General features: G+C 44.9%; 1 protein-coding gene across 1 annotated transcript; it reads right to left on the bottom strand.

Moving 5' to 3' along the window:
- Nucleotides 1-624: 624 nt before the first annotated feature.
- On the bottom strand, nt 625-26,779 carry HORMAD2 (HORMA domain containing 2). The gene is made up of 15 exons (XM_054219880.1): nt 26,605-26,779; nt 23,252-23,342; nt 22,258-22,402; nt 20,865-20,928; nt 19,796-19,832; nt 18,469-18,489; nt 17,713-17,739; nt 16,284-16,351; nt 15,921-15,954; nt 14,727-14,773; nt 13,219-13,373; nt 12,416-12,669; nt 11,424-11,532; nt 10,291-10,355; nt 625-1,053 (listed from the first exon to the last, which is right to left on the bottom strand). The coding sequence occupies exons 2-15, from the start codon at nt 23,300-23,302 to the stop codon at nt 949-951; spliced, it is 1,182 nt and encodes a 393-aa protein (XP_054075855.1). The 5' UTR covers nt 23,303-23,342; nt 26,605-26,779; the 3' UTR covers nt 625-948.
- Nucleotides 26,780-26,880: the final 101 nt, after the last annotated feature.

Here is a 26,880-nt window from a genome sequence, read left to right as displayed (position 1 = left end):
TCTCTTTCGCGATGTGCGTAAAGTAACGCAAAGGCTGTTCCTTGAACACCTTTCTTAAAATGTCTAAGAACAATTAAGACCATTTTTGCTCCTCCTCCTCCAGTAACAGCCATTAGGTCTTGACAAGAGTTCTTGCCAGGCAACCTACATGACACAAAGCACAGCACCTTTGCTCCAAGGGACACAGACATTTTTTTCTTTTGTTGCCGCTGTTGTTGTTCTCCTTACCTCTATTTGAAACCACAAGGTATCTGTATTAAAGTTAAGTTTTAAATGTGGTGTATTATTTCAACACAATTTATATCGTACAACTGTCTAAGCCTCTTGGCACATGGTGGGTTGCTGTTTTAGAAATAAGCTGATAATACAGTCATAGCAACACCACTTGCAGAGTCAGAAAAAAACACTTAGCACCAGCAGAAAATGTGAATAGATTACTTTATCTCTGTATTCAATATAGATAAACACCCTTCTCTGAAAAAAAATCTATGCTCCGGAAACAGTAGATAGGATGAAGTTAAGCACAATCTAGCGAAGCATGCGACTTGTTGCTTGCTGGCATTGATACCTCAGAGAGTTCATCTTGAAATAGTGCCATTAAATATTGATGACATATGGGCAAAGAACAGTCCCGCCACAGAGGAGGAAATTCAGCCGGGGAGTGGGTGTGGAGGGGCGTGAGAGAGACGGAGAGAAAGAAGCACACAGACACCATTCACATGGAATCATAAATGCTCAGCTTTAGAATATCAAACAAGTGCTGTTGGTCGACATTGTCATGACAATTATGGCACTTGCTGTCTCTTCACAATCCAAAGTTTGCGCTAGACAAATAAACATGCAGAAGTACATGCGGTATGTGGAAGAGTTAAATATTAGAAGACTTTACTAGTCAGATGACAATGCAAACTCACACCTTCCAAAATGTATTGTGTGTCAGAATGAACATCATTTCCTGCCTTCCAGAAGCAGCTTCTCTGGTTCACTGACCTTCCTTTTCTTCTTGGGTCCTGTTACCTCTTCCTGGCTAAACGCAAGGTTCAGGCAGCTTATCTGTAAGAACCATCAGAAACAGTGATCATTCTCACGGTGCAGGCTCCTGCTAGATGAGTCAAGGAATACAACTTCCAAAACTACAATGTGTTTTCTTGGATCCTCTCGGGTTTGTTCAGTGTGATCCTGTTCTCCAGAAAAGGAATCAAAATTAGAACACTGGGTGGAATTGGGACTGTAAGATTTGTGAAAGCAACAGGTTCAGCTTCAGGGACAGAGGATGGGACTGGTGACACAAGGAACAGAACCCATCTCCCCATCGCCAGCAAGGAGACCTTTGAGAAATATAATAGCTTACAGGGCACAGCCTTTTTCACCAACCTCAGATAATCATAAAAGTATGCAAAAGAAGGTGGGCACATGTCAAATTTGTGGTCACTGGAAACAGCCTTTCAGGAGGAGACATACAATACCTCTATTCATACATCAGGGAAATTCAACACAAGGTGGTCGATCTCAGACTTCCAAGACTACCTGTGAGTCTGCGAAAAATAACTTAGCAAAGCAAGCGTTTTTTCCAAGAGGCTTAACTTCCCTCTAGAAAGACGCAAACCTCCCTCTTTTGAGGGGCCTAAAACCCAAACGGTTAAAAACCATGGATAAATGTATGTTAGAATATAAATGGGTCAATGGTACAGGCAATTCAGACAGACCACAGAGAGACGGACAGCCAGAACAACAGTTGAAGCGTTGGCTGTGCCAAGTGACAAGCTCACTTATTCTTGTTATCACATAACGTATTTGCATTTTTACAATAATCATCTGGAGCTGCGGAGAGTAACGTGTGTTGTTGCCCACCCAGAAGGGACAAAGCACACAGTCTGGCAATGTAATCTCTCTTGCTCTCACTGGAACTCAGCTGAAGGGACACACCACAGCTCACCACTTCAACTTGGCCTCCAAAAGAAAGTTCATTTGGAGGAAAATAAGGTGAATGAAGATGGAAAAGAGTGCCAACCGAGTTCCTGCTCCAAAACAGGAGTCCTTTACTCCGGTTTCATTGTAAAACATGAGGAATCCCGTCACTGAAGCAGGATAAACAGAAGGAGTTAATAAAGAGCTATTCCAGAATGCATCCTGGAGACAAGCACAAGGTCTCCAGATTACAAGATGTTGTCATTATAGAATTCCCCACTCACGTCATCAAGGCTTGCTTTCTCTCTGACCTTGGTATGAGGCTTCGGTAATCTCTACATAGCAATGGTCTTTCTAATGTGTGAAATAACTCTGATTGTGAATTAACAGCAAAATAATTTGAAACCACCTCACTTCGCCTCTCTATCATGTTTCAAATTGTTTTTCCTCCCCTCTTCCCTCCTCTTCATTATGAGCAACACAATATTGCTTAACGCAGAAAGTACAATTTCCTTTCCATAAAAACAGAGAAAACAAGAATCTGCCAAAGTGGGACGGGCAGGTTCTCCTTCATCCTGCACACTCAGGCTGACAAACTTCCAACGCTGCCCAAGGCGTGTTTGCTTGAGGAAAGAGTGATGAGTGGATCTCTCTGTTACAGCTCCTGACCTGATATCCAGCTGCTCAAACTGGCATTTTAGGCAGTTATTTACTTTCCTTTCCCTGGCATCGTTTTAACCTGTCTGCTTCCTTTTTTGAAGTAAAAGGCCCAGAGGGGGGAAACACTGCTTCCAAAATCTCTCCAGTGCTAACACAGCTGCAGGGTTTGTACCCTGTCCTGCTGGCCACACAATAAAGCAAAGCCGTGATCCCCACTCTCCCGGCCCCAGTTACCTGAATGAGGCAGCTCTACTTCTATTTTAGCCTAAACCGCATAACGAGAGCATCAGCTAGAGTTGGTGCTTTTATTTCCTCTGTTGAGGAACGGACCTTCTGCAGCACAGGCAACTATTCCGTAAAGTTTTTACTCCTTTGCTATTCCCTCCTAACTGTTCGGCATGCCTACTTTTGAGGCAGGAAAAACAGCCACAACAAGCAGCTGCTCACGCAGATTCCACTGCAACTCTGGCGGTTTTCCTCCCCTTTACCCCAGGCAGCATGACCACCTAGCAGGAACCTGAGATGAGAAAGGTAAAAACGTCTGTGCAAGCCATCAAGTGCTCTGGACAAGCACTATTCAGCTATTGAATGAATAAGATGTCAACTGTGTGAGGTATTTCACCGAAGCCAGCATGTCCTGTCCTGCCCCTGCTCAGCTACACGTTCACGTAGGAGCTCAGAGCCAGGAACAGACCCCAAGTCCAACTTCCAGGTCCCATCCTTAACCAAACACTCAAGCTTCTTCCCCAGAAATGTTGGCCTAAATGGGATTAAGTCTGATCCTACGTATGTTTATTTGACTGTAACCAAAAAGTAAACCTCTTAAATGGTGTGGTGAAAAGCAGGAAATCCCTCCCATTGACTAAACATACAATCAAAGCCTCTAGAAGTTGATTAATTCTAATTTTTCCCATGTACTGGGATGCCTGACTTAGAATGACTGATGGGAGAGCTTGCGCTGTATGAGTGTTGGGTTTTTTGTCTTACACAACCACTACAGGCCCTTGGCTCACTGATGAGCCAGGTGCTATAAAAGCATATAGCACAAGGCCCAGACGCTTGCACGCATGCCCTGCAAAGGGACCATGGTGACAACAGGACAGTTGGACAAGTCCAGGTCAAGTAGCAAAGACGGGAACAGACCCGTGACCTCCTGACTCTGAGTCCGAGGTGTAGGTCTGGGTCTAGGTCATACCATGAACACACGGTGAGTCTGAATCTCCTGTTTTACAACACTGCACTACGTGTAAAAAAAGTTATGTGCTGCCGCAGAATTTTGCTGTAAAAATACAGCTAACTTGTGAATCATACAAGTGTTACTAATTTCTGGCATAAAACTAACAGGACAGCTGCACATTGTCTGGAGAAGATATCAGGCTAAAAATAGATTAGACTTAGATTAAAGCCTTCCCAAGGCAGACTGGTGGATGAAACAGAACGAGCAGACCACAGATACTCTGCTATTCTTAGATAGACAAAATCAGGACCTAGTTTTGTGCTCTGCAATTTTCAATCCCCAGTGTCCCCACGTATTCCGGCCAAAAATTCCCAGCATAAATCGAAGCAAATTTACAGCTCTTCTGACATGTGTTTTGCTTCCCAAGGCATCCTATGCAGAAAAGCTAAAATTGCACAAGAGCATTCGACTGTGTCCCTCTTTGTCCCTGGCCTGCCCCATGCTGAGGTTTGGCACTTGGCAAATTTTTGCCCTCGGAAGAGTTCCCTTTGTCAGGGACACAGAGCGTTTAGTTCGGTACCTTGTAACTATCCCAACACATTCAGAAGCACATTAATGTCAAAAGAAGTCCAATTCCATCAAGCGAGCCAGAAGAATAAGGACTGAGATACAAGACTCAACTGCTGAAAGAAGGCACGATGATCCTCAGGTGTCTGGGGACATCTATCATCACCAGGAAACTTTAATCAGAGAGAGCCAGTGCCTGATGTATCCTGTGATTTCAGCTGCAGCTACCATTGACTCGATAGCAGAGCAAACATCTGCCACTTTCAAAAATCAAGCCAGTCACTCTTTAAATTGATCTCCTAAGACAGGAGGCATCCCTGGTGAAAAGCCATTTCTCTCAAGTTGAAGGCCATAATTCCCAACCACTCACTGACAGTTGGCTGCTCCATGCTCCCCAAGCATAGCGAAAATCCAGGTTCACAAGGTACGTCATGGTGTGCAGTGAAAGGACAAGAGGAAATGGACACAAACTGAAATACAGGAAATTCCATTTTAACATAAGGACAACCTTTTTTTACTGTGAGGGACATCAAATACTGGCACAAGTTGTCCAGAGAGGTTGTAGAGTCTCCATCTTTGGAGATATTCAACACCTGACCGGACAAGTTCTTGAGAAACCTGCTCCACTTCACCCTGCTTTAAGCAGGTGTAGGCTGGACATGACGAATTCCAATTGTCCCTCTGACCTCAGTGATTCTGAGAAGGCAGGACAGCGGTTAAACGCTCACCACAGGGCTCAGCACTGGTCTCATATCAGTTTCCAGTAAAGCGATCGTACTGACATCAGTGGAATTAGTCCTGATTTCATCTGTATGAGAGGAGGAGAATCATGTTGGTTAGCATGAAAGCCAATTTACGCAGGTGGAAGAATGAAAGACACTCACTGTGGTGCTTCTGTGGAAACTTGCCACATTTTTCTCCCCAGGAAGCTATGCCAACACATCACTGACTACCACTAGTCCTCTTCCTTTTCCATAGCTCACTGTTAAAGTCTCTGACATTTAACGCAATTTCTTTTTTGCAAACTGGAAGACTCACAGGCCTATTCTGTACCTCGCATCCCTTGTAGCGTTTGAAGGAATAATGAATAGATTTTTCCAGAGTGTAAAAAAAAAAAAAATTCTTCAAAAATACCCGATGAAAAAAAAATTTATCGGTCCTTCTCCTTATAACCTCTTCCAGGGCCCTCAGTCACCCTGTAGGCTGCTGTGCTGGCCATTCTGACTGCAGGATCACAATCCAAATCGCCTCCCGAAACTGGAAGCCTTCCTCCTGGAAGATCACAGCGTTGTAACTGAGGAGGCAAGAAGCAATGGACACTCTTTCTGCCTACTAGGCTGCTACCCAGCTTAGTCCCTCATGGGATGTTAGATCTGTCCAACCTTAATTTATGCAGCTTTCTCTAGAGGGTCTGGTTGCTAGCATGTACGTTATGAACGCACGTAAACGCAGCCAGCGCAGAAGCTCCACATCTTCCCGCAAACGTCCCTAGGGTAGCTGTCAGGATATCTGAGGGCGCAAGGGTTAAATCTCCCCGGATCTGCGGGGTGATGTGGCTCACCTCTGAATGAAGAGATCACTCGGAAACTGTTTCCTACACACTAGACAGGGATAACTCATGCAAGGGATGAATGGCCCCAAGATACAGCTAAGGATCTGACGTGAATTGAGAGAAGCCAGGAATTTCCTGACCTCCCTGTCTCACTCCTCCCAGAATGGCCTGAGCTCACAGGAAGGAGAGAGGCAAGCTCATCTCTGAATCTTTCTCTCTTCATTGTTTGGGTCTGTGTAGCCTCAGCTGGTTTGGAGGAGAAAATGTTCTGGGAACTTCTCATCAGATACAGCTCTCTTGATAGACAGTTAGAGATAAACCTTTCTTTTTTTTTTTTTTTTTTCTTTTCTGCAAAAGTTCAAGATAATGACATTGCCACAGAAAAATGCTTTCCTATAGCTCTGCAAATGGCAGGCTTCACCCTTCAACTGCTTTCTGTCATGGCAATTTAAAAAGTGTTTTGCCTGGGAAAAATCAGACAACAACGGTCTTGGTCTCCAAGCTGTTATTCTGCGATTGAATCCACTTGCGCTGACCTTCACTTTCAGACAGAAGCTGTGTACAACACGGAAGCTCAGCAGAGGCACACGAATCAGGATGACCATGGCCCTGGGCACCAAGAGGACACTGATCACTGTCAAACACTGCAGATATTACTCACAATGTGTCATTCCTGAAAGACTGTGTTCACACCGGCTTCCATCACTGACCTAGTCCCTTGGAGAACCAGGACGGGGCCAGGTAGCCAAGTCTTCTGCATGGGAGCAGCAGCTGGAGGCTAGACAGGCTGTCCTCTGAGGTCTGGAACAGCACTGATTTACAACATTTAGGTATGAAGCTCTCCCTAGACACCTAATTTCCAGACAGCTCCAGTTAAGAGAGCTAATCCGCATGGCAGGAGTATGCCTACAGCAGGCAGCGAGTCCCAGTGCAGGGACCCCTGAGCTACCATTGATCCAAACTGATTATGTCCACACAAGGCCAAGCGTCAACAGCTTCCTCGTGTCCCACAGCGGCCTAGTAGCACAAGCATGGCCAGTCTAGCAGCATAAGCAGTGTCTGGCGCTAGCTAATGAAGCCAGACACTTGGGAGGCAGAACTGACTTGTGCTGTGCTGATACGGCCACACCATTCCCAGCTCCGGTGCAGGCTCGGTCAGGGGCGATTCAGGGCTCTCTGCACGGCTGCTTCGCTGTGCAGTGAGCCTGTGCTCTAAGGACCACCCCAGAACTTCAGCCCACAGCTTCCTGATGGGAGATAAAAGCCTGCAGAGGCGTCCACATGGTCAGATTTTACTCATCTTCTAGTTCTGTTTCATTCCAAATTCATTCCACTGCAACGTTTGCTTACATGAAGACAAAGCTCACCAAATTCAATTTGCAGGACAAGGACATTAAAGGACTCACAAAAGGATAAAGGAGTACACTGAAGAGTTCAAGAAGTTATCTTAAGTTCAGTGCAGGACCCCGCTGTCATCAGCAGATTTCTATAAGCTAAACCAACGGCCAGCAATTCCCTATTTTACCCCACTCTTCACAACTCCTGGAGTGCCAGTGGAAAGTAGCAAGACACAAAGATAGCACGCTGGGCCAAATCCTTGGCTGATGCAATCAGAAAAACTCTCCCGAAGTCAGCAGAGGTAGGCTAATTTACATGCTGGTGTCTAACTCTGGATGATTAAGTACAGAGATGCTTTGCTGGGAAAGGGCAATCTCTCATTTGATCCTAAGTATCATCAATCATGAGATTGCAGATAACAAGCCAGTTGAGTACATGTAAATTTTTCTCCCATCTGAAAAGGCCTCTGTCGAGACTCTCCGTGGCCGTTACCAAAGGCCAGTTACAGTTTTCTAACTGGACAGGAATAGCTGCTTCTCTTCTGGCAGATCTGCATCCTTTGCCTCTTCCATGTCGATTAGATAAAAATAAGCCTTTAATACTTTCATTCCTGGTTTTCCTGAAGAGCTATAGGTCAGGAAGATAATGACCAATAAATTCAGTTCCAACAGCACAGTTTTTATTTTTGATAACCAAGGAACCGGAAAGAATAAAGCAGTTCGCTTGAGATGAAGAACAGGAATGGGCTCGTCCACATTTCCAAAGGCAACTTGTGACTGCGGGTACCACATTTTTGAACTCAGCACTTCTTGAATATCAAATCCTTGTACAGATATCAAATTCTGGGACCCTCCAAATTGTTTGTGCTAGTTCTGAAAATGTTGGCCTGAATGTTTAACTGTACAAAGAGCACCTTTAAACCCAAGTCCCTGAGGTGCTGCACCATGGACAGCTGAACAGCCAACACTGCGCTGCCACCAGAAGGGCAGGTCTCCCTCCAGGACCCTCTTTGCCCATTCCTCGCCGTCCAGTTTTGCCTGCTCCCTTACGGTCGTGCCAGCAGGTGAGCGATCATTCTGTCAGTTCGTTCAGGGGCATCTTCTTCTGGTGGAAACCTAACACTCAAAGCCACGCACTAGCACTGCAAGTTTAAGGGCTCACGGCTGCCCAAAAAAATCAGACCTCCATGGCCCAGGCTAGGCTGTTCCGCAGGGCCCCTCCCACAACAAGCTGATTAAACTCCAAAATCCAGGAAAAAAACTAAGTCACTTTGGAGGCCTTACAGCTCCTTAAAGCAGAGAGCTTCTCCAAATATACCTGACAGTGGGCAAATGCTATTGCTTGACTGTACTGTAGTCTGGATAGCAACAAGGTGTTCTCATTCCCACCCCAGCAGGACTGCTCCTGCCCATCTTACCTACACTTGACCCTGTTAGATAATACCTAACTCAGACTTCCCATCCACCCAAGCTTGTCCTCATTTTTTAAGACAAACTTCACTCATCAGTTTGGCTTCCTGATTCAAGTGGAATACACAATGGTCATTTGTCTTAACCACTTCCCTCAGAAAAGAAGGGAAAGTCCCTCTCATATGGAAAATAGTGTCAAATTTTTATTAGCGCTGGCTTTACAATGATGATCTGCACTGTTTAACTAGTGACCTGACTTTGTTTTTCCCTAAAGTGACTGAAATATTAGCCAGCTTCTAAGCTATGGTGGTTTAAAAAATAGTATCAAAGAATACATTAAAAAAACCCTCTGCCATGCAGCATCTACCAGGCAGAAGGCTTGAGATTATGTTTTTTTAAGTCTTTGGAAGCATTCAATGGATAAAGTGACTCTTCCATTTTTCAGCAACTAATGCTGTTTCCACCACCTTCAGACACTCGCACTATTGCTACCGTATTCTAATGAAATTCACATGCTGCAAGAGAGAGGTGTCTGGTGCTCTGCTTACAGTCGTGACAGACCCGAAAGAATGTCAGAGCGTGAATCAGTAGGACAACCACGAGTTACAAACAAAAAAGCCTCCTGTTTTCACACAGACGACAGAATAAACAATGATCAGAAGGAAACTGGAGGATGTGACACAAAAAAAAATGTGGTTAAAGTTTGAAAAATACCAGCCTATGCACAGAAGTTCATTTCTGAGATCCAGAGTCAAGGCAAATACTTCACAGATGCCTTTTGAATGACACGTTAAGTTGAAGTCTCCAGTTGCTGTCTGGGTTAGACACCCCGGGATTCTTTTCAACAGAGGCGGGGAAAATTTTAGTAGCAATTTCCTACTCATTAACTTATCCTGTAAAGATTCAATTTCTGAACATCCAAGTTCACACGATTTTCAACTAATTTGAATGGGAGGAGGATCAAGTGGCAAGTCTGGTGCTATTCAGAGATCTGCCCTGTCACTGAAAAAACCTCTGCACAAGGCCATGAATTCGAGTTCTGCTTCTGACTCAGGGTTTGGCCTGGGCAGCCTTCAGGATGGAATTAATTTCACATAACTTTATTTATCTAAAATTACATGTCTGGTCTACCCTAGTTCTTTGGGTTGCCCCAACAACCACTGCAAAAGAGATCAGCACCTCCAGGGGATAATTCTTCCTATCCTAGAGAGGTAGCCAAAAAGGGATAGGATCCAGTAAGTACCTGTGACTCACATGTGAAGATAGTCTGGAAGCAAGAAAGGAGAGGTGAAGACCATGTTAGGCAACAGACAAACACATCCTTCAAACCAAACACAGGGTGGTGATTTCAGAATCTTAATCCAAAACCACACACAGGCAAACCAGCCTGGTTGGGACACCGATACGTTTAGTCTGCTTGTGTAATTCACAAGTGCCAAATCCAGAGAACGGGACACGATTCTTGTATTGGATGTATGAAATAAGCTGACCATGGAAAGTTTCTTCTTTCATGCTTATATCTCTACACCCTACGACTTTGTAGCCTCTACACAGTTCGATACCATACCATAAATCTACTAACGTTAGTTAAATCTTGTGCCATCCTAGATGACATAATGTTCTGTGGCAATGAATTCCACCTTGCCTGGCATATCTTAGAGCCACTAAAATTTGCTCACCTTCTGAGATGCCCTTGAGCAAGGCATCCTGCCCGTCTCCTTTATCCCTGTCGTCATCTCTCCACCTACAATCCAAACATCGTATCAAAATTAGCTCTGAAATTAAAACTCTAAATTTAATTGAAAAAAAAAAAAATAATCCAGAAGCCTGACTAAACCGCTGTAGCAAAATCCCATGTCTGATCTGAAAGTGTGTAACCTTTGGCAGTGCCAACACCAGCAGTTTATTCCTGGAAACACAGATTTCAGAATAAAGTGTCATCTGAACATGCAACACATCTACTTGCAGCAGCTCCTATCAATTATACTTAAACTCAATTTTAACCTGGCTTCCTAAAAAAACACAGCTTATGCCTGCATATGCTCTATTCGAGTGGAGGGGGGGTGGGGGGGGAAGGAGGGGAGCTGACTAATAACTATAGAGCTCATTAGACAGTTTCAATAAAATTTGATGAGGGGTCCCAAAGCAGCACGGTTTCGTGAAAACAGGCAACCGGTTAAGATCCTGCTAAGATCCTTTTCCCACAGCGGAAAAAGTGGCAGTATGAGTTCACCCCTTATTACTCATCGGAGAATCTGCAGGAGAAAGACCTGAAAAGGTGACTTCACAGGCAGACAGGCCTCTCTATTCCACTGCCTGGGGATCTCAGGAATGCTATTTACCATTTTGTCACTAGATGGTATTGTTCCACAGGCTATATCTGAGAGCCTCAAAGGTCAAATACAGCATGGCATATCAGATGCCAGGTTGACTGAAGTGCGAGAACAGGCTTTTTTTCCTGTATTTTCATGTATGTTTTCATATATGGAAGTCATTAGCAAAATCAAACTGTAACAGCTAAAGGAAAAGAGCTTTGGTGAAAATGTAGATAACGTAGCTCAGTATTGATGAACTGCGCATTTCCTCTGTATCTGAAAAAAAAAACGCTGAGATAAAGAGGTGGAAAGAAATTGATAAAAAATTGAATGTTTTTGTTAACAAAACAAGCATATACAACAAGCTCTTTATTATAGTTCAATCTGATGTGACGGAATTCAAATAGCCTGGCAAACTCTCTTCACCCATTTCGCAGTGAGCGAAACCTAAAGCTAAGCTAGCACAAGCTCCTTCAATTTTGAAACTGGTCATTTACCTGTATCTTGAAGGTAAAAAGAAGATGCTTCCGTTTTCCAGCCTGGATGGGTCTCACTTTTGTTCTCTCCATGTTCACTTGAATCTGCTCTGACAGGTAGAGGATGATTCTGGAAAGCAAATGATGCTTTGTCTTAATAGTATAACCTAAAAAATATGCCCAGGTGGTACATACATAGACCCAGCACTAATAGGGATGAGATTTTCACAGCTCCTCAGTGTCCAGGCCTTCCTCCTCCTGAGCCTACAGGTCTTTCAAGAGAGTAATCTTCCAAGAAAAGACAGAATTCTGACCTAAATAGCTTCCTGTCTTCAGGAGTTAATTACGTTGGAGTGTATTCCCTGACACCGACCACCTAAAGTTAAATTGTCAAGTCTGAGCTACCAGTCAGACTTCTGCCCCTTCTGTCATTTTGGAGAGGCACCACCAGAGGACCATTCATTCCAGCCTGCCTTGGCGTCTAAGGAAATTATCTGAATTACCTGCTAAAGATGCCTCCTCCTCTACTAAGTGCGGAGAGCGGCCTAGAGAAATCAGACACAGCACACAACTTTTAAATGGCTAGAGGTAAGTGGAAAGAATCCCACTTAACTACACAGTGGAACATGGCTTAATCCCGAGAAACACCAAGTGGAAATGCAAAACTCTTTGCAATTTTCTCCATTTTGTGCATGTCCGTGTATGAGTGTGCGTGTGTCTACGCGCACATGTGTTGTGTGTGTGTGCACACGCATGTGCTGTGTCTCTCTGTACAATCACTGCCCTCTTCTGGGAGAACATACTAGAGTCGCTACGTCAGTGGATATGCTGGAGTGAAATTCCCTTTATATCTATAGAATTCCAGCCTCAGTGTTCAATCTGCCGGAGCGCTGCTGCCCTACACAAGCTAAAACCTTCAATAAACTAGGATTCTGAGAAAATGCTTTCGATGGAGAGTTTTGCTAGATAAACGCCATTCCTCCAGCAAGAACCAAATAGAGCTGTTTCTATACCTTTGTGCTCCCCTCCTCTTCCTCTTCATCACAGTCTAACCCTTGATGGGAGATCTCAGTAGGTCCATTCTTCTGGATCAGGTTGCTTTCAACTGTCCCCATTCTTTTCTTTTCGGTTGTCACTCTCACTTTCATGAGGTGGAACCCAGTGGAGACTGACCCTACTCTCAGGTTGACAGGTTCGCCATCAAAAAACAGGTCACCAGGGCTGCCATCTTCCTTAAAGCCTGGGGGCTGGTAATCGTTGGGAGTTACTACAAGAAAGCACTGATGTCAGAGAAATCAAGTTCCATCTCTCCTTAATCTGATTTTTAAAGAACAAGTGTATACCATCAACATCAACTACTAAAAATATTCTGGGGTTTTTTTTCCAAGAGGAAGGGAGAGAATGCAAAGGAAAAAATGAGCTGAGCAAATGTTATCAGGGACCTCAAAGAAATAATGACTTTAGGATGCTGAGATACCATTAATGTGCTCAACTTTCTGGAGCAGAACCTGATAAACGCAGGATGCCTTTTCCTTAAAAAAAACAAACACAAAAACCGTGAATGGGAAGGACGTGTCCTTTCGCACTGCATGGCTGTACTTCTTACATGGATGTTCAACCCTTTCCTAAAAAGCACCTGCCACCCCTGTGTGTCAGAAGGCTTTACTGTGCTTTACACCATTTCTCACTGTTGTCAGTTAACAGCTTATACCATTTCACCTTTCTATGCTTTACTTACTTTACCAGGGCTCATGATTAGCATAGAAACTGATGGAAAGGGGATTTTTCCCCACAGGACGCAGTGTTCTCCACCTACCATCATTGTAGTAGAGGAGTTTCATGGTCAGGGTAATGTCGTTAGGAAGCGGCCCGAGGTTTTGCATTAACAGGTAGAGTTTACGGATCAGGAGCCTGCTGGCCTGTTTAATGTCCTCCTCGCTGCACGCCCCATTCACAAAGTTCATTTGGTTGCTACAATCGGAAGAAGAATAACAGATTTGTTTTCCTCAGTCATGAATATTCACGATCTAATTACAAATACAGTGCACCCACTGACTTGTCTGAAACCACCAGCAACAAAGCTTCAATGCCTTTATGTAATTTCCAGATAAACAGGGAAGTGAAACAGACTCCAGGGATGGGGTGGCATCACCAAAACAACAGCTCTAAACTAAGAGGCACGGCATTTACATTTGAACAGACTTTGTAGCTGGAGCAATGGACCCCATTATACAAATGTCATGACTCACTTGTTTAAACATGATTAAATTGGATCAAAGGACCATAAAACAAGTGCCTTTCACCTAAGCAATTTCAGGAATGAGAGGAATGAGGTGAGAATCCCATATAAAGCCGATTCATCACAGGGGCTATTTTCAAGTCCATTTTGCAGTTTGAAGAGAAGTGAATTGCATGTTCTCACTGCAATTCCATGTAAGAAAAACCAGCTCAGGAGCACATTTTTCAAAAGTGACTAAGGGGCATTCCTCTCACCTCCTTCACCCACCCAAATGTCAGCTGGCCAGATAAGCAAGCAGTCTAGACTGAGAGAAACGTCTAACAGAAGTGGAATGAATCGCCCTCTGGAGGAGTTTGTTTCTCTTGACTACAGAGGTAGATGAAATGAGCAGCTTAGATCAGCCAGCTAACTTCAGACGGTTGAAGATGGACTAGATGAATCACTATGTGACTAAGGAACCTAAACTTCCCTAGCTTTCAATGAGAAGGGGCCTTAAAAAAACATCGCTCCTCCAGTACAAAATTATGTCTTTGGAAGCCCACTGGCAGGTGGATGATACTATATACAGGCTGGATCGTCTCTAACACAATTATCCCAAATTGCTTCAAAAGCAGTAAGTAACCTAAGGGAGCGGAGAGAATCCCAGGGCTGAATCTGACTGACTAAACCACTGGAAGGAACAGCTTCATTAAGAGTGATTTCCCCTTCCAGCTGAAGCTTCTTGGCTCATCATGAAAACCGAGTGGCTGTTGAACAGCTTGAATTCCCAGGGCATGGTTTGGTAGGCTCCAATCTGCCAACAGTGCGATTAGATTAAATCCCGTACGTTCAGAACTGTCCATCAAGCGAGAGGACAAATGCTGGCAATGCCTAAGGTGCAGTGAAGAGAAGGCAGGCTTCCTCCTACACATCACCTTTGCAAGTCTTGGGATTAGTGAGATAGAAATGGTAAGGGGAAGAGTATAAGCAAAAAAAGAGATGAGACTTCCATAGGAATTAACAGGTCAAGTACTGGTTCAATATGGAAATAACATTGTGTATTTGATGCAGGAATGTGTCAAAAGGTAAAAGCTGAGGAACCGAACCTCTCCGAAGGACTGGGTCCGTTGCAAGGAATTCCACCAAAATTCATCTAAAATAAAGCAGAGACCATTTAGGAGAAAGTTTCCCTTTACCACACAGATATGATGACGCCGACACACAAAACACCTCTCACGGAAGGATTAACTCAGAGTTTGCACATGACAATAAACCTCGCAGGTGAAGAAAAGCAGTTTTATCAGCTGAAGGAGCTGACAGCAAAGATGACACAATACTCTGATCAATGCCAGAACATCAGTTTACTAACGGCTGCAGGTACACACACGATCCTGCGATAGCAGCGTCAGTCACTGAGGAAAGAGAACAGAGCCCAGGAATCCAATGCCACTGGCTTTGAAGCCTCAGACCACTAATGATCGCACAGTAATGAGATTTCGACGGAGCAGATATAAACACAACAGCAAGATTACTTAATCTCTTCTTGGCCACTACGATGGACACTGAGGGATGCTGAGTTCCACTTGGGGACTGTTGTTATTTATAGGAACTAATGACTGATCTGAGTAAGGCTGATTAAAAAAAATCAAAGTACTCAAGAGCTATCCACTATCTTTCAGATCCCAAAGGTCTCCTCTCTCTCCCTCAGTGTAGTGAGGACAACTGACATCAGCTTCAAAGCAGAAACAGAGCATACAGTCAACATGACACTCTAGGCTCAAACAGAGTTCAAATTTTCCCCATAGAAAATAATTTTGCCACATACTACAAGTTATTTGGATGTGTTTAGAGAAAGAGCAGCAAATGGCACACTATAGGAGCATTGCGGAGGGGTTTCCTGAGGAGCATATGAGAAAGCAGAGCTTTCTTGCTGTACAGGCAGGTTCCAAGGCCCAAAGATCCATCTTTCATCAATGGCAACTGCAGAAGCAAATTGAAGTCGGGTTAATTATTTTTCTTTGCTTTGGTTATAGCCAACGGCCTTTGATCATATTTATTTTAAACTACACAGGATTATGGCCTACTAAACACAGCTTTAAAATATCTGACAGACAGAGAGCACCAAAAAGATGCAAAAAGCTTCTGCTTCCTGCCAAACATTTTGTAACATCAACTCAGGCATCATAAGCGAAAGTTCTGTCCAGTCACCCACGCAAGACTGCTCAAGCAGAAAACACGTATGCAAATGCCCAAAGGAAAAAAAAATCCTGTGTGCAGGATCATGGTGAAAGGGATCAGACCTGAAAAAGCTTCATTTGAAAGCACGAGGCTGTCCTGTGAAAGTGGAAGAACACTCATTATTAGTTGAGACAGTAGCAAGCTCAACAACGGTGGCGCTTTCTGCATTGCTGCCCTGGTTAGGCACCATTTCTATAAATGGTCCTTAATTCAGTTCTGGTGCACTTTAAGCGCCTCGCTGTGCTACGTAACAGCATTTCTACTCATCAGCTCGGCAGTTCATATCCTGTAGGGTGAATATCCTCATCTCTTGATGATATTTACAGCTGCTTAGCGACTCAAGACATGCTCTAATCATAAAGCGCAGTTTCTTCTTAGTGCTTCAAGAACACAGTTTTCACAGCGTAATAAAACCAAACCATTACCTGATGATGTCCATCTGGGGCACCTCCTTTTTGTACTTGAATTTGAATTGATACAGTTCAGTCACTGTCTAGAGATTTAACAAGAGAGGGGAAAAGAAGAAACGGGTCTCTCTCAATAACAAGCGTAAAGACTTTTGCTGAACTTAGCAGTGCCCTTTCACAACTTTATGCCAGAGCACAGCATTAATTTAATGACACGATGACAGCTTTAACTCTATTATTGCTTGCACAGGCTTTGGCAAATTTTCATAACAACCCCCGCTTACCTAGCACTTAAAGAATCACAAAAAAAAGACAAACTTCCTGCTTCCTCCTTCCACTTCCTCTGTGGGCCTGACTCCCCAGCCTAAATCTCTACTGAGGCACTGGGGCCAGCCCAACACGACAACCTACGTACCTCCTCCCTTACTAAAAGGAAAAATGTGAGGCTTCCCAGGTGATGCAGTACCACAGGGAAGTCTGGCACAGAGTTCTGCATGGAGACAAGGGCCCGAAGGACTCCTTCTACTAGGAAATACAAACAATACTTCATGGGCAAAAGTTTCTGCGTTTCACTGGTCTCAGAGTTTTCCGAAGGAGATAAAAAAACTAGATGATTTTCCATTTAAAAAGAAAGGAATTGCTATGATTTTAGAGAATAAAATAATTAGGAAGAACAGACTACTTCACCACAAGAGAAATGATCTATTGTAGTCCGATTCCATGCCTATAATTCACTTTTCCAGAGGCAATGAGGTCGTTTAGTAGGAGCTGAGCTGAGCTCTTAACTCTGAGCCTTCCTTACAAATCCCGGCCTTGGTACGGACTAAACTCTTGCTCCCTCCCCAGTGACGCTGCAGAACTGTAATCAGGTGAGCAAAGAGTCTGCAGCCCTTCTCTGCATCTGCTCTGCGGACACAGCGTGGGTGCTGCACCTCGCTTATATATCACACTACCCAGTCTGTCTCCACTGGCTAAACGTAGACAAAACAGAAACACAACAGAGAACACTGAACAGGACAAGTGCAGGCACTACGCGACACACACATCCCAGGTCTGAAGGGATTCACGACTTCTGTCCTACGCCTCTCTGCGTGAAAAAAACAGCTCTCTTTTCAACACTGCCATTAAAAAGATGGTTTGGAAAAGAATTATTTTGAGTTTCCCATTTCTTCGGGAACGAAAAACAAAATTGCCACCATGCCCATTAGTTGCCAGTTAACACCCCTGCCTGAGCCCGAGACGGGCCCACAGCCGAGCCCCTGGTAGGAGCGTTTGATCACAATCCAGCTCACTGAGCTGTCATTCTTGAGCGACGGCAGAAGAAGAGAAACCGGGTCACCAAGCAGCTATGTCAGGGTAGAATTTAAGCCCACAAGTCCACTCTGAATACAAATCTACTCACCCATGCCTCCAGTTGCCTCAAAGATTAATTAAGACTCTTTCTTACCTCCGGTTCCTTGGGATTGGTGTAAATCTGTTATAAGAAAGCACAGTGAGGGCATTCTCCTCTTGGATAACTTGAACCAGTGAAAAGTGACTAAACAATGATATTTTCATTTTACAGCAGAGATTGTACTATCTTTAGCGTGGGATCAGAGAAAGGAATGGCTGAGAAACAGCCTCCCTCTATCAGCAGTCAATACTTACCACTTCAAAGACAGGTAGAAGACAATCAGCTGTGTAATTGTGGAGGAATGAGGTTAATTCCCATCCCAACCCTCACAGCCAACTATTGATGCCTGAGATTTAACTACTCAGATTATGCACAGAAGAGATGCATAGCATAGCTCTTGGGGCTTTACAAAGGACCAGGGCAAAAGACTTGGTATACAACCGCTAGTGTGTGGTTTCTCCAGTACCACATGAATAAGGAGGACTCTTCTGCAGGGGGAAATGGAGAAGATGCAGCAGCTTCCAAGGCTGGAGGCAAGAGTTTAAAGGAGGCAATGATATGAAGCTTGTAGGAGTTTAAGGATGCATGTAAGGCCTCAGAGTCAGAAGTCTGACATATGAGCAAAATATTCCCACACAGCCTAGGAAGCTCATATTTACCGTGTTTAAGAAAGGTCACCACTGTATTAAAAACCACACACATTTTGGCTTCCCCTTAAAAAAAAGGCACAAACGGGTTGACACCACTTTGACTGCATATCTCTTTCAAGCAGGGTGAGGGAACAAAAATGCCTTATATTCGTTTACTTACTGCGAGGACAGCAACATGTAACTAAGAGGGGGAAAACAAAACAAAACACAAAATCAAAATCTAACCTTAGTGGACAAGGAAAAGAAAGAGCTATTAAAACGTAACTGCCCACATACAGTGAAGGAATAGATACACTCAACAAACCTTGAATTAAAAGCCTTTATGCAGATTCTTCATAGCACAGCATCAGCAACACCTAGTGGCCAGTTTGCCTGGCTTTACTTGCAGTTTCCCAAGCAAACAACTGCACGCTCAGGCATCCCTCTTGAGACTCTTCCTAAACAAATCCCCAAAGGCTATGCCGACTTAAAACTCTTTCACAAGAGCACTCAGAGCTACTGAAGACTAATATTTGCTCTCTGCTACGAAACTCCCCAAAGGTATTTATTTTACGCTGCAGCAAGAAAACGTACATGGGACTACTCTTGAAAACAATCGTAGAACACGCATTAAATGTCTCCGGTTTTTCTTCAATCCTTGTCAAATAACAATTAATTTATATCTGCCATAAATAGCAGAGAACTAAACACCTCCTAGAACTGTCAGCAAGCAATAAACTGAGTTCACAACATTTTGAATTATCTTATGCACACTGACAGTTGTACTGATGTATAAGCCCATCTGATCATCAGTGCCACTTCATCTGTGCCACCACCACTTCATCTGATCTAGATGAGGGTTGGTTTGATGAACAGTGCTGACAGGGATGACAACAGTTGGGGCTTTTTCCTGTGCAGAGCAGTTTTTGTGTGAGAATCAGCAAGGAATATGATTACTTACTAGCTGATTTTGCCCTGGAACCAGTTATATATATACGTTACATGATGAATTACTTTCCAAAATAAAGTCATAAATTCTGAACCCAAGAGAAAGGCTAGGAGGCTCAGAGAAGATGGGAAGAAGGGAAAAGGCTAGGGGAAAGGCGATGAAGGAAAGCAGAAGCACAAACTAACTTGTGTCAGGAAAACAGGCATGGAGATCAGGTTCTGAGTTCTGACTGGCCGTGCCTCTATGCAGACATTAGAGAACGCAAATGTAGAACACAGAACTAAGTGAAATCCCTTTCAAGCTGCAAATTAGTTCACACACTATGTACAGGCAAGTTTAGAGAGCAAAAGTGGCCTGTAGTTGGGCTCCAGGAATAAAATCCCAAGTCTCACGTGTATATACTCAGGGCAGGGTCTTCCCCCCTATCCCACAGCTGTGAACATGTGTTGTGTGCACGCAAGATCACTACAAATCTATAAAGCAGGAATGGAACGATAACTTTGTCCATACTTTGTGAAGGAATAGGAAACTCCATTAAAAAAATGTGGAAAAAACTTACATACTGCTTTTCCAACGCATCAAAACAACCTTGAATCCTGCCAGGGAAAAACGCATTAATACTAACCAGCAATATTTATCTCCTGATCTGTAAACACATACTCATCAGATACACTTTAAAGTGCATTTTTTTTTCTGGAATTAAGACAACACAACTAGCAACATTTTGTGCTTGTAAAGTCCTTTTCGGGTCACCCATCAAAAAGGCATTGTCCTCCCTTCTGCATTTGTGCATTGTTTATAATTCTAGGCCATATAATTCTGTCAGCCTGGAGCCCACTTAAATCCTGACAAAGACAAGGATCCGAGGCTGAAGGCTGTCTCTGCGTGGTTCTCTGCTCAGTGCTCTGTTTTGGCTCCCCAGCTTGCTCTCCAGTGGCTCTTTTCCCACTGGCAGCGTAGAGAGCTTGGCTGGAATTGCAATCTGAAGGCGGCCTAACATGTCTAGTCTTGTAAATTTTTTGTTATCTGATGCATAGTTTACAGCTATGGACTTTCTCAAAGTAGTAAATATTATTTGAGGTAGCAATGGTCAGATATTTACTCTTTTGAGTCAAAGGATGTGCAGCAAGTTATCTCCTCAGCACATCAAAGTCAAAGTCTCTGCTTGTTGGGAACATGCCAACTCTGAAATACATCTTAAAGAAAGTTGTAGGGTACTTAGACACACAATATCCAGGGAGATAAAATACTGTAGATACTAAAAAACAAGCTACAAGAATTCCTACAAAAGTGAAACTAGAAAAGACCACCACCAACAGAATCAATCCCATGATTTGCTTTACCCTTTCTCCATACCTACGCTGCCTGTGTGTGCTCGGGGGCCTGACCATGACCTCGCTACAGTCAACACTTCAGCAGACCTTGAACTCACATGATTCTGGTCAGCTAATTCTGTCTTGCTTACGCACCAGGCCAAGCACACACGCTGCAACAGTGGGAGTTACACTGGCATAGTCGATAGCGCTACTGGGCACGGTATTTTCAAATTCAGGAAGAAGAAGAATGCGAGGGGTAGATGTCTTGCTATTCAGCACAATCTTGTCTTAGTTTCGCTGTTACTCACTTACCACTTGACTATCTGCAACGATCCCAGACAGCTTTTATCTTCTCGGAGAATTTTTAGACAGAGGTCTGCAAAACCAGATTTAGCACATAGTTACAATCCTTATCACAGCGGTTGGGCAAACACTGAAACTAAGCTGGTTACCCTCCCTTTTTTTGGATAAAATGCGTTATCTGGAGGTCCTTCCTGAGCGGAAATGTTGGTTTTCCACTGAGTCCCAGGTGGGCTGACACAAGCTTATTGCTGCATTTTCAAATGTCAAGACTTTCCTCAGATGCTCTGGGCTGTCCCAGAAAAAGTAGTAGAGTTATGGTTTAATTTCAAAAGACCAGCAGCTTTCATCCTCTCCTCCCTCCTCTCCGCTCCCATCTATTCTGCCATTCCCTAACACCACCTTCACTTCTGCATTCAGGCTTCACTAATATCCACAGGAGGTAAACAACTGTGCTCAGAATAAACTATTTCTGTCAAGCTTTTCTGCACAGTTTCTTCTACCTCTGTTTTCAGGCATTCAGACTGGCAAGAGGAAACCCATCCTGCAAACGAAGAGGTGAGTTAATAACACCTTAGGATTCCACCAAGGAGCCCTCAAAGGCCTGAGCAGGCCAGATGTTAACATTCTTAATCAAAGAGACACTTGAAAGACCTGACGCTTGATTAGAAGGACTAATGACTTTCAGGGTTAGGTGATCAAGACCCAATTTGGGATTTCCTGTGCCCTCAACCAAGTCCACAAAGTGCATGAGACCATGTTTCAGGACAACTAACTGCCTAAGTGGAAACACGGAAACAGACTGGAATGCATGGAGATATTTCACTAACACATCTCAAATGAATATGAAGATGTTGATGAATCAAAGCATCATTAATACTTCTGATCCTATGACAAGACTTTGGTTCTTAAAGTTTTTTCTTACTGTTCTGATTCCCAAGCACATGTGGTTATGTGAGATAGTTTTCACACAAAAAAAACCCCAACACAATAAACCAAACAAATCTAATTTCAGTCTCGCAAGGAAAGCTGCAATTGTGAACCTCAGAAGCTCAAAAATCCAAAGGAAAATAAAACACACCAATCAGAGTTAGTTTTTTAAAACTTTTTAAGTCAGTCTCCTGGCTCTGAGAGCTGATTCATGGGGCTGGCAATGCCAAGGAATGTTTATAAACCAAAAGAAACACTGAGAGAAAAGCCCGGAGTTGCCAACAGCTCTAGGCTGTCTTCTGTGCTCACTCTCTATCTGCACTGTCTGCATCCAGGCTTAAGAAGGCCTGTTAGCTAACTTCCTAATACACTGAGCTCATACATATAGGCGAAGCTGTAAGCAAATATGTAAAGCAGATTATGGCTAAAATAGAGCAAGCAGAAATAAGAATTCAGCACAATTTGGATGTGTTACCATCTAAATAGCGAGTTCCATAAGAGCTCTCTGGGAACAGCCCTCTCATGTATGTGATACAGGAGACAGAAATGGCCAGAAGTCTTTTCACCAGCACCACAGACTGCTGCTCAGTAGTGATTTTGTTGGGGAACAGCACTGATTCCTGAAAAAGAAGGGCAAAGCCACAAATAGCACCATTTTAGTGTAACACAGGGATTATATTTAGAAACAACTCTCAGCAGGTGGAAAAAGAAGACAACTTAGAAACGGAATTTTAACATTTCTCTGGTCTTCATACTACACAGAAAGGAGTAATGTCTAACATGGGTGGGATTAAATGTTTTAAGGATAGTTTTTGCTAGATCTGGCATGATTTTCTCAGCAGCAGACTGCATTGGTCATTCCCTTCCCTCCCTCCCACCCCCTCCACTGCACCAATTCTGGCACTTAACAGACAACCACCCCTTAAAAAAAAAAAAAGTGGATAGTTTTCTGCCAGTTTAGCTCTACAGAGTTAATTGTGGAGTCAAACAAGTGCCAGGGCTGGTGTGGCATTCACTGCTGTACCAAAGTTCACTGCCTGCCACTGCTTTTCTGAGATCTGACAGCAGGCTGAACCTGCCAACACTGTGGGGCAGACCTAGTTTTCAGAGTGATTTTAACACGGAGTTGTAAACAGTACATATCTACCATTGGAGCTAATGTAAATACTAAACACGGTGTGACTTTAACATGAACAATCTCAGTGGAAAGTATACTAAATTTAGTTCCTCTATCAGTTCACTGTTTTTCTTCCTGCTAATAAAGCTCTGTGCACACCTCATGAGCCTACATTTATTTCGTCATGTGTCAGAGCCCCACGCCGTATCTTCCTGGACTCACTAAATTGGAAATAATCCAAGCGAGAACAGTGCAGACAACAGAAAGCGCTCCCACCTCACCAGGCACAGACGTGCCAGGTCCAAAACTGAGAGCTAACATTGTCAGTGCCATCACATTTCAAGGTTTTTACCTTAGAGGACTTTTTCTTTTGCCTAGTCTGTAAAAGCTGTTGAGTAGCCATCCTGTATTTCAAAGACCTGCCTTCCACTTGTAATTAAAACCTGGAAAAAAAAAACAAAACGAAAAGCCATGAGACAGTTGGAAAATCCAGAGTCATTGCTATTTCTCATCTTCCTTAAGCTAAGAATGAGATTCTTCAACCTTATTCAGGTCTAAAAGGTAATTGCCAGTCAGGACAGCTAAAGCAAAGCAAATACTCCATGGTGCTGTCTGAGTCTGCAGAGTGAGAAAACTCCTTATTCACTGGTAAACGATCAATAGTATTTGAAATTCAGGGCCACAACTGTACCTGGTGTCAGCCAGTCACTTCCAAATGCATTTCTCATATTCCAAACCACAAATGTTAATTCCTACAACCATTAAAAAGTGTGAAGGGGGAATGTGAAAGAACTGGAAGTCTGCCAATAGCAGCCGATATTTTAGCAAGGGTAAGCAGGAAACCCACTGACATCAATCTTGTCCAGAATAAAGGAATGATTCTTCTGGGACACCTTGAAATTTAAAAAAAAAAGGCTGGGGGGGAGAGAAGAAAAGTCCATGTTGTTTCAATGAAAGCCAGCCTTGTTAGACAAACCTGGATGAAAGGGGAAAATCTTTTTACAAGAATGGAAAGCTGATTGATAAAAGCAATAACGTGGACGTTATATGTATCACACTTCGGTGAGGTGCTTGATTTAGCACCGTCTGACATCTTGATTAAGAACTCCCATTAGACGGAATTAACGAGGCACGCGTTAGCTGGTTTGAGAAATGGCTCGCTGGGAGATCTCCGCATGTAGTTGCTAACGGGGAGACGTTAATGAAAGGAAACACCACAAACAAGTCCCTGGAGCAGTGCTGCCTTGTCTGCAGCTAATCAATATTTCTATTAAGAATTAAAATAATAGCATAAACACAGTGGGTTGATTTAAATCGTGACCTAATGCAGCGAGCAGGCGGACTTTTATCAAAACAGTTGATCTAATCTTGTTCTGCATTTGTACCTTTTCAGCTTTTTTCCATGAAAGCCTCATTTCCATTTGTTGGCAGTCATTAAGACATGTTGATTGGAACATGTTGACAGCTTTTATGCTAAATTTAGCACTCCATTTAGTAATGAGGCCAGATTACAGCTATAAAAGCATATTTAAACAAATACACACCTGCAAAATTTTTAATACGTTAAATATTTTAGGAAAGTGTTTTTTTTTTTTTACTCACGATTGGCTGTGAACAGGACTGGAATGCAATTAAAGAAGACAAAGGCATTATTCCAACGTGAGGTTACTGGCTAAATAAAGCTGCTTTGAGCGAGCCAGAGAGATAAGAAAACATGTTTTCTGTAACATGCTACATCTATAATTGATTTATGGTGCAAAGGAAACATCAGTTAGACTGAGCCGATCTTCTCCGCCCCGGTTATTTCGGTACGGGGTATTCTCCAAGGCTCCGGCGTCACCGGGGCCAAACCCACGCCTGTGAGAGAGGAAAAGGTGCCCGGGCTCCCCCCAGCCCTGCCGCCCACCCGCTCCAAAGCCAATTCATTAATCACCCAGGATCAGGAAATTAGCAGGAACCGGGAGAAACCAAACCTCCTGCAGGCCCAGCAACCTCCATCCCCCAGGATTTCACCCTCCAGACCCGCTGCTCCTTGTCAGGCCATGTGAAGCTGCAACGGGCCCTAAAAAAGCAGCCACATGACCTTTTAAAAGTCTTTTTTTTTTTTTTTCTTTTTTTTTTTGGTTCTGTTTTTTGCAGGCCTGGCTGGGCTGCACCCGGGGCCGGGTCCTCCCCCTCACCCGGCAGAACCCACTGCCCCCTGAGGCCCGGGGCATCCCTGAATTTCGGGGTGTCCCTGAGGCAGGGGCTCCCCTGAGGCCCGGGGTGTCCCTGAGGTGGGGGGGGGTCCCAGAGGCAGGGAGTCCCTCAAGTGAGGGGGGTCCCCAAGACCAGGGATCCCTGAAGTGGTGAGTCCCCTGAGGGGCAGAGTCCCTGAAGCGCAGGGGGTCCCTGAGGAGCTGGGGGGTCCCTAAGGCCGGGGTGTCTCTGAAACTGGGGGCGTCCCTGAGGCAATAGGTCCCTGAAGCAGGGGGGGATATCCCTGAGCTGGAGTGTTCCCTGAGTTTTGGGGCTCCCTGAGTTTTGGGGCATCTCTGAGGCGGGGGCCCTGAGGCAGGGGCTCCCCTGAGGAGAAGTGTCCCTGAAGCAGGGGGTCCCTCAGGCAAGAAGTCCCCCTGAGGCCTGGGGGGTCCCTGAGGTGAGCGGGGGTCCATGAGCCAGGGATGTCCCTGAGACAGGGGGCCCTGAGGCCGGCAAGTCCCTGAGTTGGGGGGTCCCCTGAGGTGCAGGGTGTCCCCAAGACCAGGTATCCCTGAGGCGGGGAGTCCCTGAGGGGCAGAGCCCCTGAGGAGCTGGGGGTCCCGGAGGCCGGGGTGTCTCTGAAACTGGGGGTGTCCTTGAGCCGGGGGTGTCCCTGAGGTGGGGAGCCCTGAGGCAGGAGGTCCCTGAATCGGGGTGGGGGGGTGGGCGGGTGTCCCTGAACCGGGGCGTTCCCTGAGTTTGGGAGGGGGGTGGTGGTGGTGGTGTCCCTGAGGCGGGGGGGTGTCCCTGAGGCGGGGGGGTCCCCCTGAGGCGCGGCCTCCGCCCGCCCGGGCCGGGCGCTCCCGTACCTGCGCCGGTGCCCGAGGGCTCCCCCGGCCGCCTAGGCTAGAGCTGGGGGCTGCCCGGCGGCGCCGCTATGAGGCGGAAGCCTGGGCGGGAGGGAGGCGGGGGCCACCCCTGGCCCCCCCCTCCCTCCCGCCCAGGCCGCCGCCCAGGCTTCCGCCATGGCGGGCCCGGCTGAGGGGAAGCGGGCCGCGGGGGCAGCGGTTGCGGGTGTTTGACAGGGCAACCCTGCCCTGCCCCGGGGGACGGGGGATGACACATGTCCCTGCCCATCCCCAGGCCCTGTCAGGCCGTTTAATGGCGCACACCTCACCCCTTCAGGCCCAACAAGGTGACCCCGGAGAGGAAACAGCCCCACGGACATGGTGGGGGGGTGGGTGTGGTATTATACCTGTTTAAAACCACTTTGAACTCAAACGTTGTTCTTACTAGCAGTACATCACCCCAAAGTAGGCCCAGGTTTTAAATTACTCAAAGGCAGAAGACACGTTCTTAGAATATTCCGACACTTCCCTAGGGAAAGGGGGAGTTTTAATATCATCCCGGGTCAAATTAAAGGCATCAGGGACTTCAGCAGATTATTTTGCAGCTAGCGTCACAGCCCAGGAAAGGAGGATGAACGCCCTATTTCACTGGTATCTTATGTACAGAATAACCCACCTAAACCATTTCTTCCCATTTTCCAGGCATTCCTTCAGCTGAGGAAATGTATTTTTTCCTTCTCATCTCTACCCTGTTACCATCCCAGGCAATTCAGGGGGATGTTGCTGGGAACACCCCCCTCACCCCAGCTTCCCCAGCTGTGGAAATGTCGGTCCGACTGGTTACAATGGTTTGCCTGGGAGGACTCAATGTTTTCTGAGCGCTTGTGTTTTTCCAGACCGTTTTCTGATCTCCTTCCAAGGACCTTTTCCCTAGTTCAGTCGACAACAGCTG

This window comes from Rissa tridactyla, chromosome 13, assembly GCF_028500815.1.
Source record: "Rissa tridactyla isolate bRisTri1 chromosome 13, bRisTri1.patW.cur.20221130, whole genome shotgun sequence".
NCBI classification, from domain to species: domain Eukaryota; kingdom Metazoa; phylum Chordata; class Aves; order Charadriiformes; family Laridae; genus Rissa; species Rissa tridactyla.
Note: the sequence above shows the minus strand (reverse complement) of the source record. Positions and strands in the feature narration are given on the sequence as shown.

Coding starts and splice junctions, on each gene's coding strand:
- HORMAD2 (XM_054219880.1), bottom strand. CDS start 23,302: ATGGCTACTCAACAGCTTTTACAGACTAGGCAAAAGAAAAAGTCCTCT. Junction 20,929..22,257: donor TGGAACTCGCTATTTAGATG/GTAACACATCCA, acceptor CTGGTTTTGCAG/ACCTCTGTCTAAAAATTCTC. Junction 12,670..13,218: donor ACTCCTCTACTACAATGATG/GTAGGTGGAGAA, acceptor GCTTTCTTGTAG/TAACTCCCAACGATTACCAG.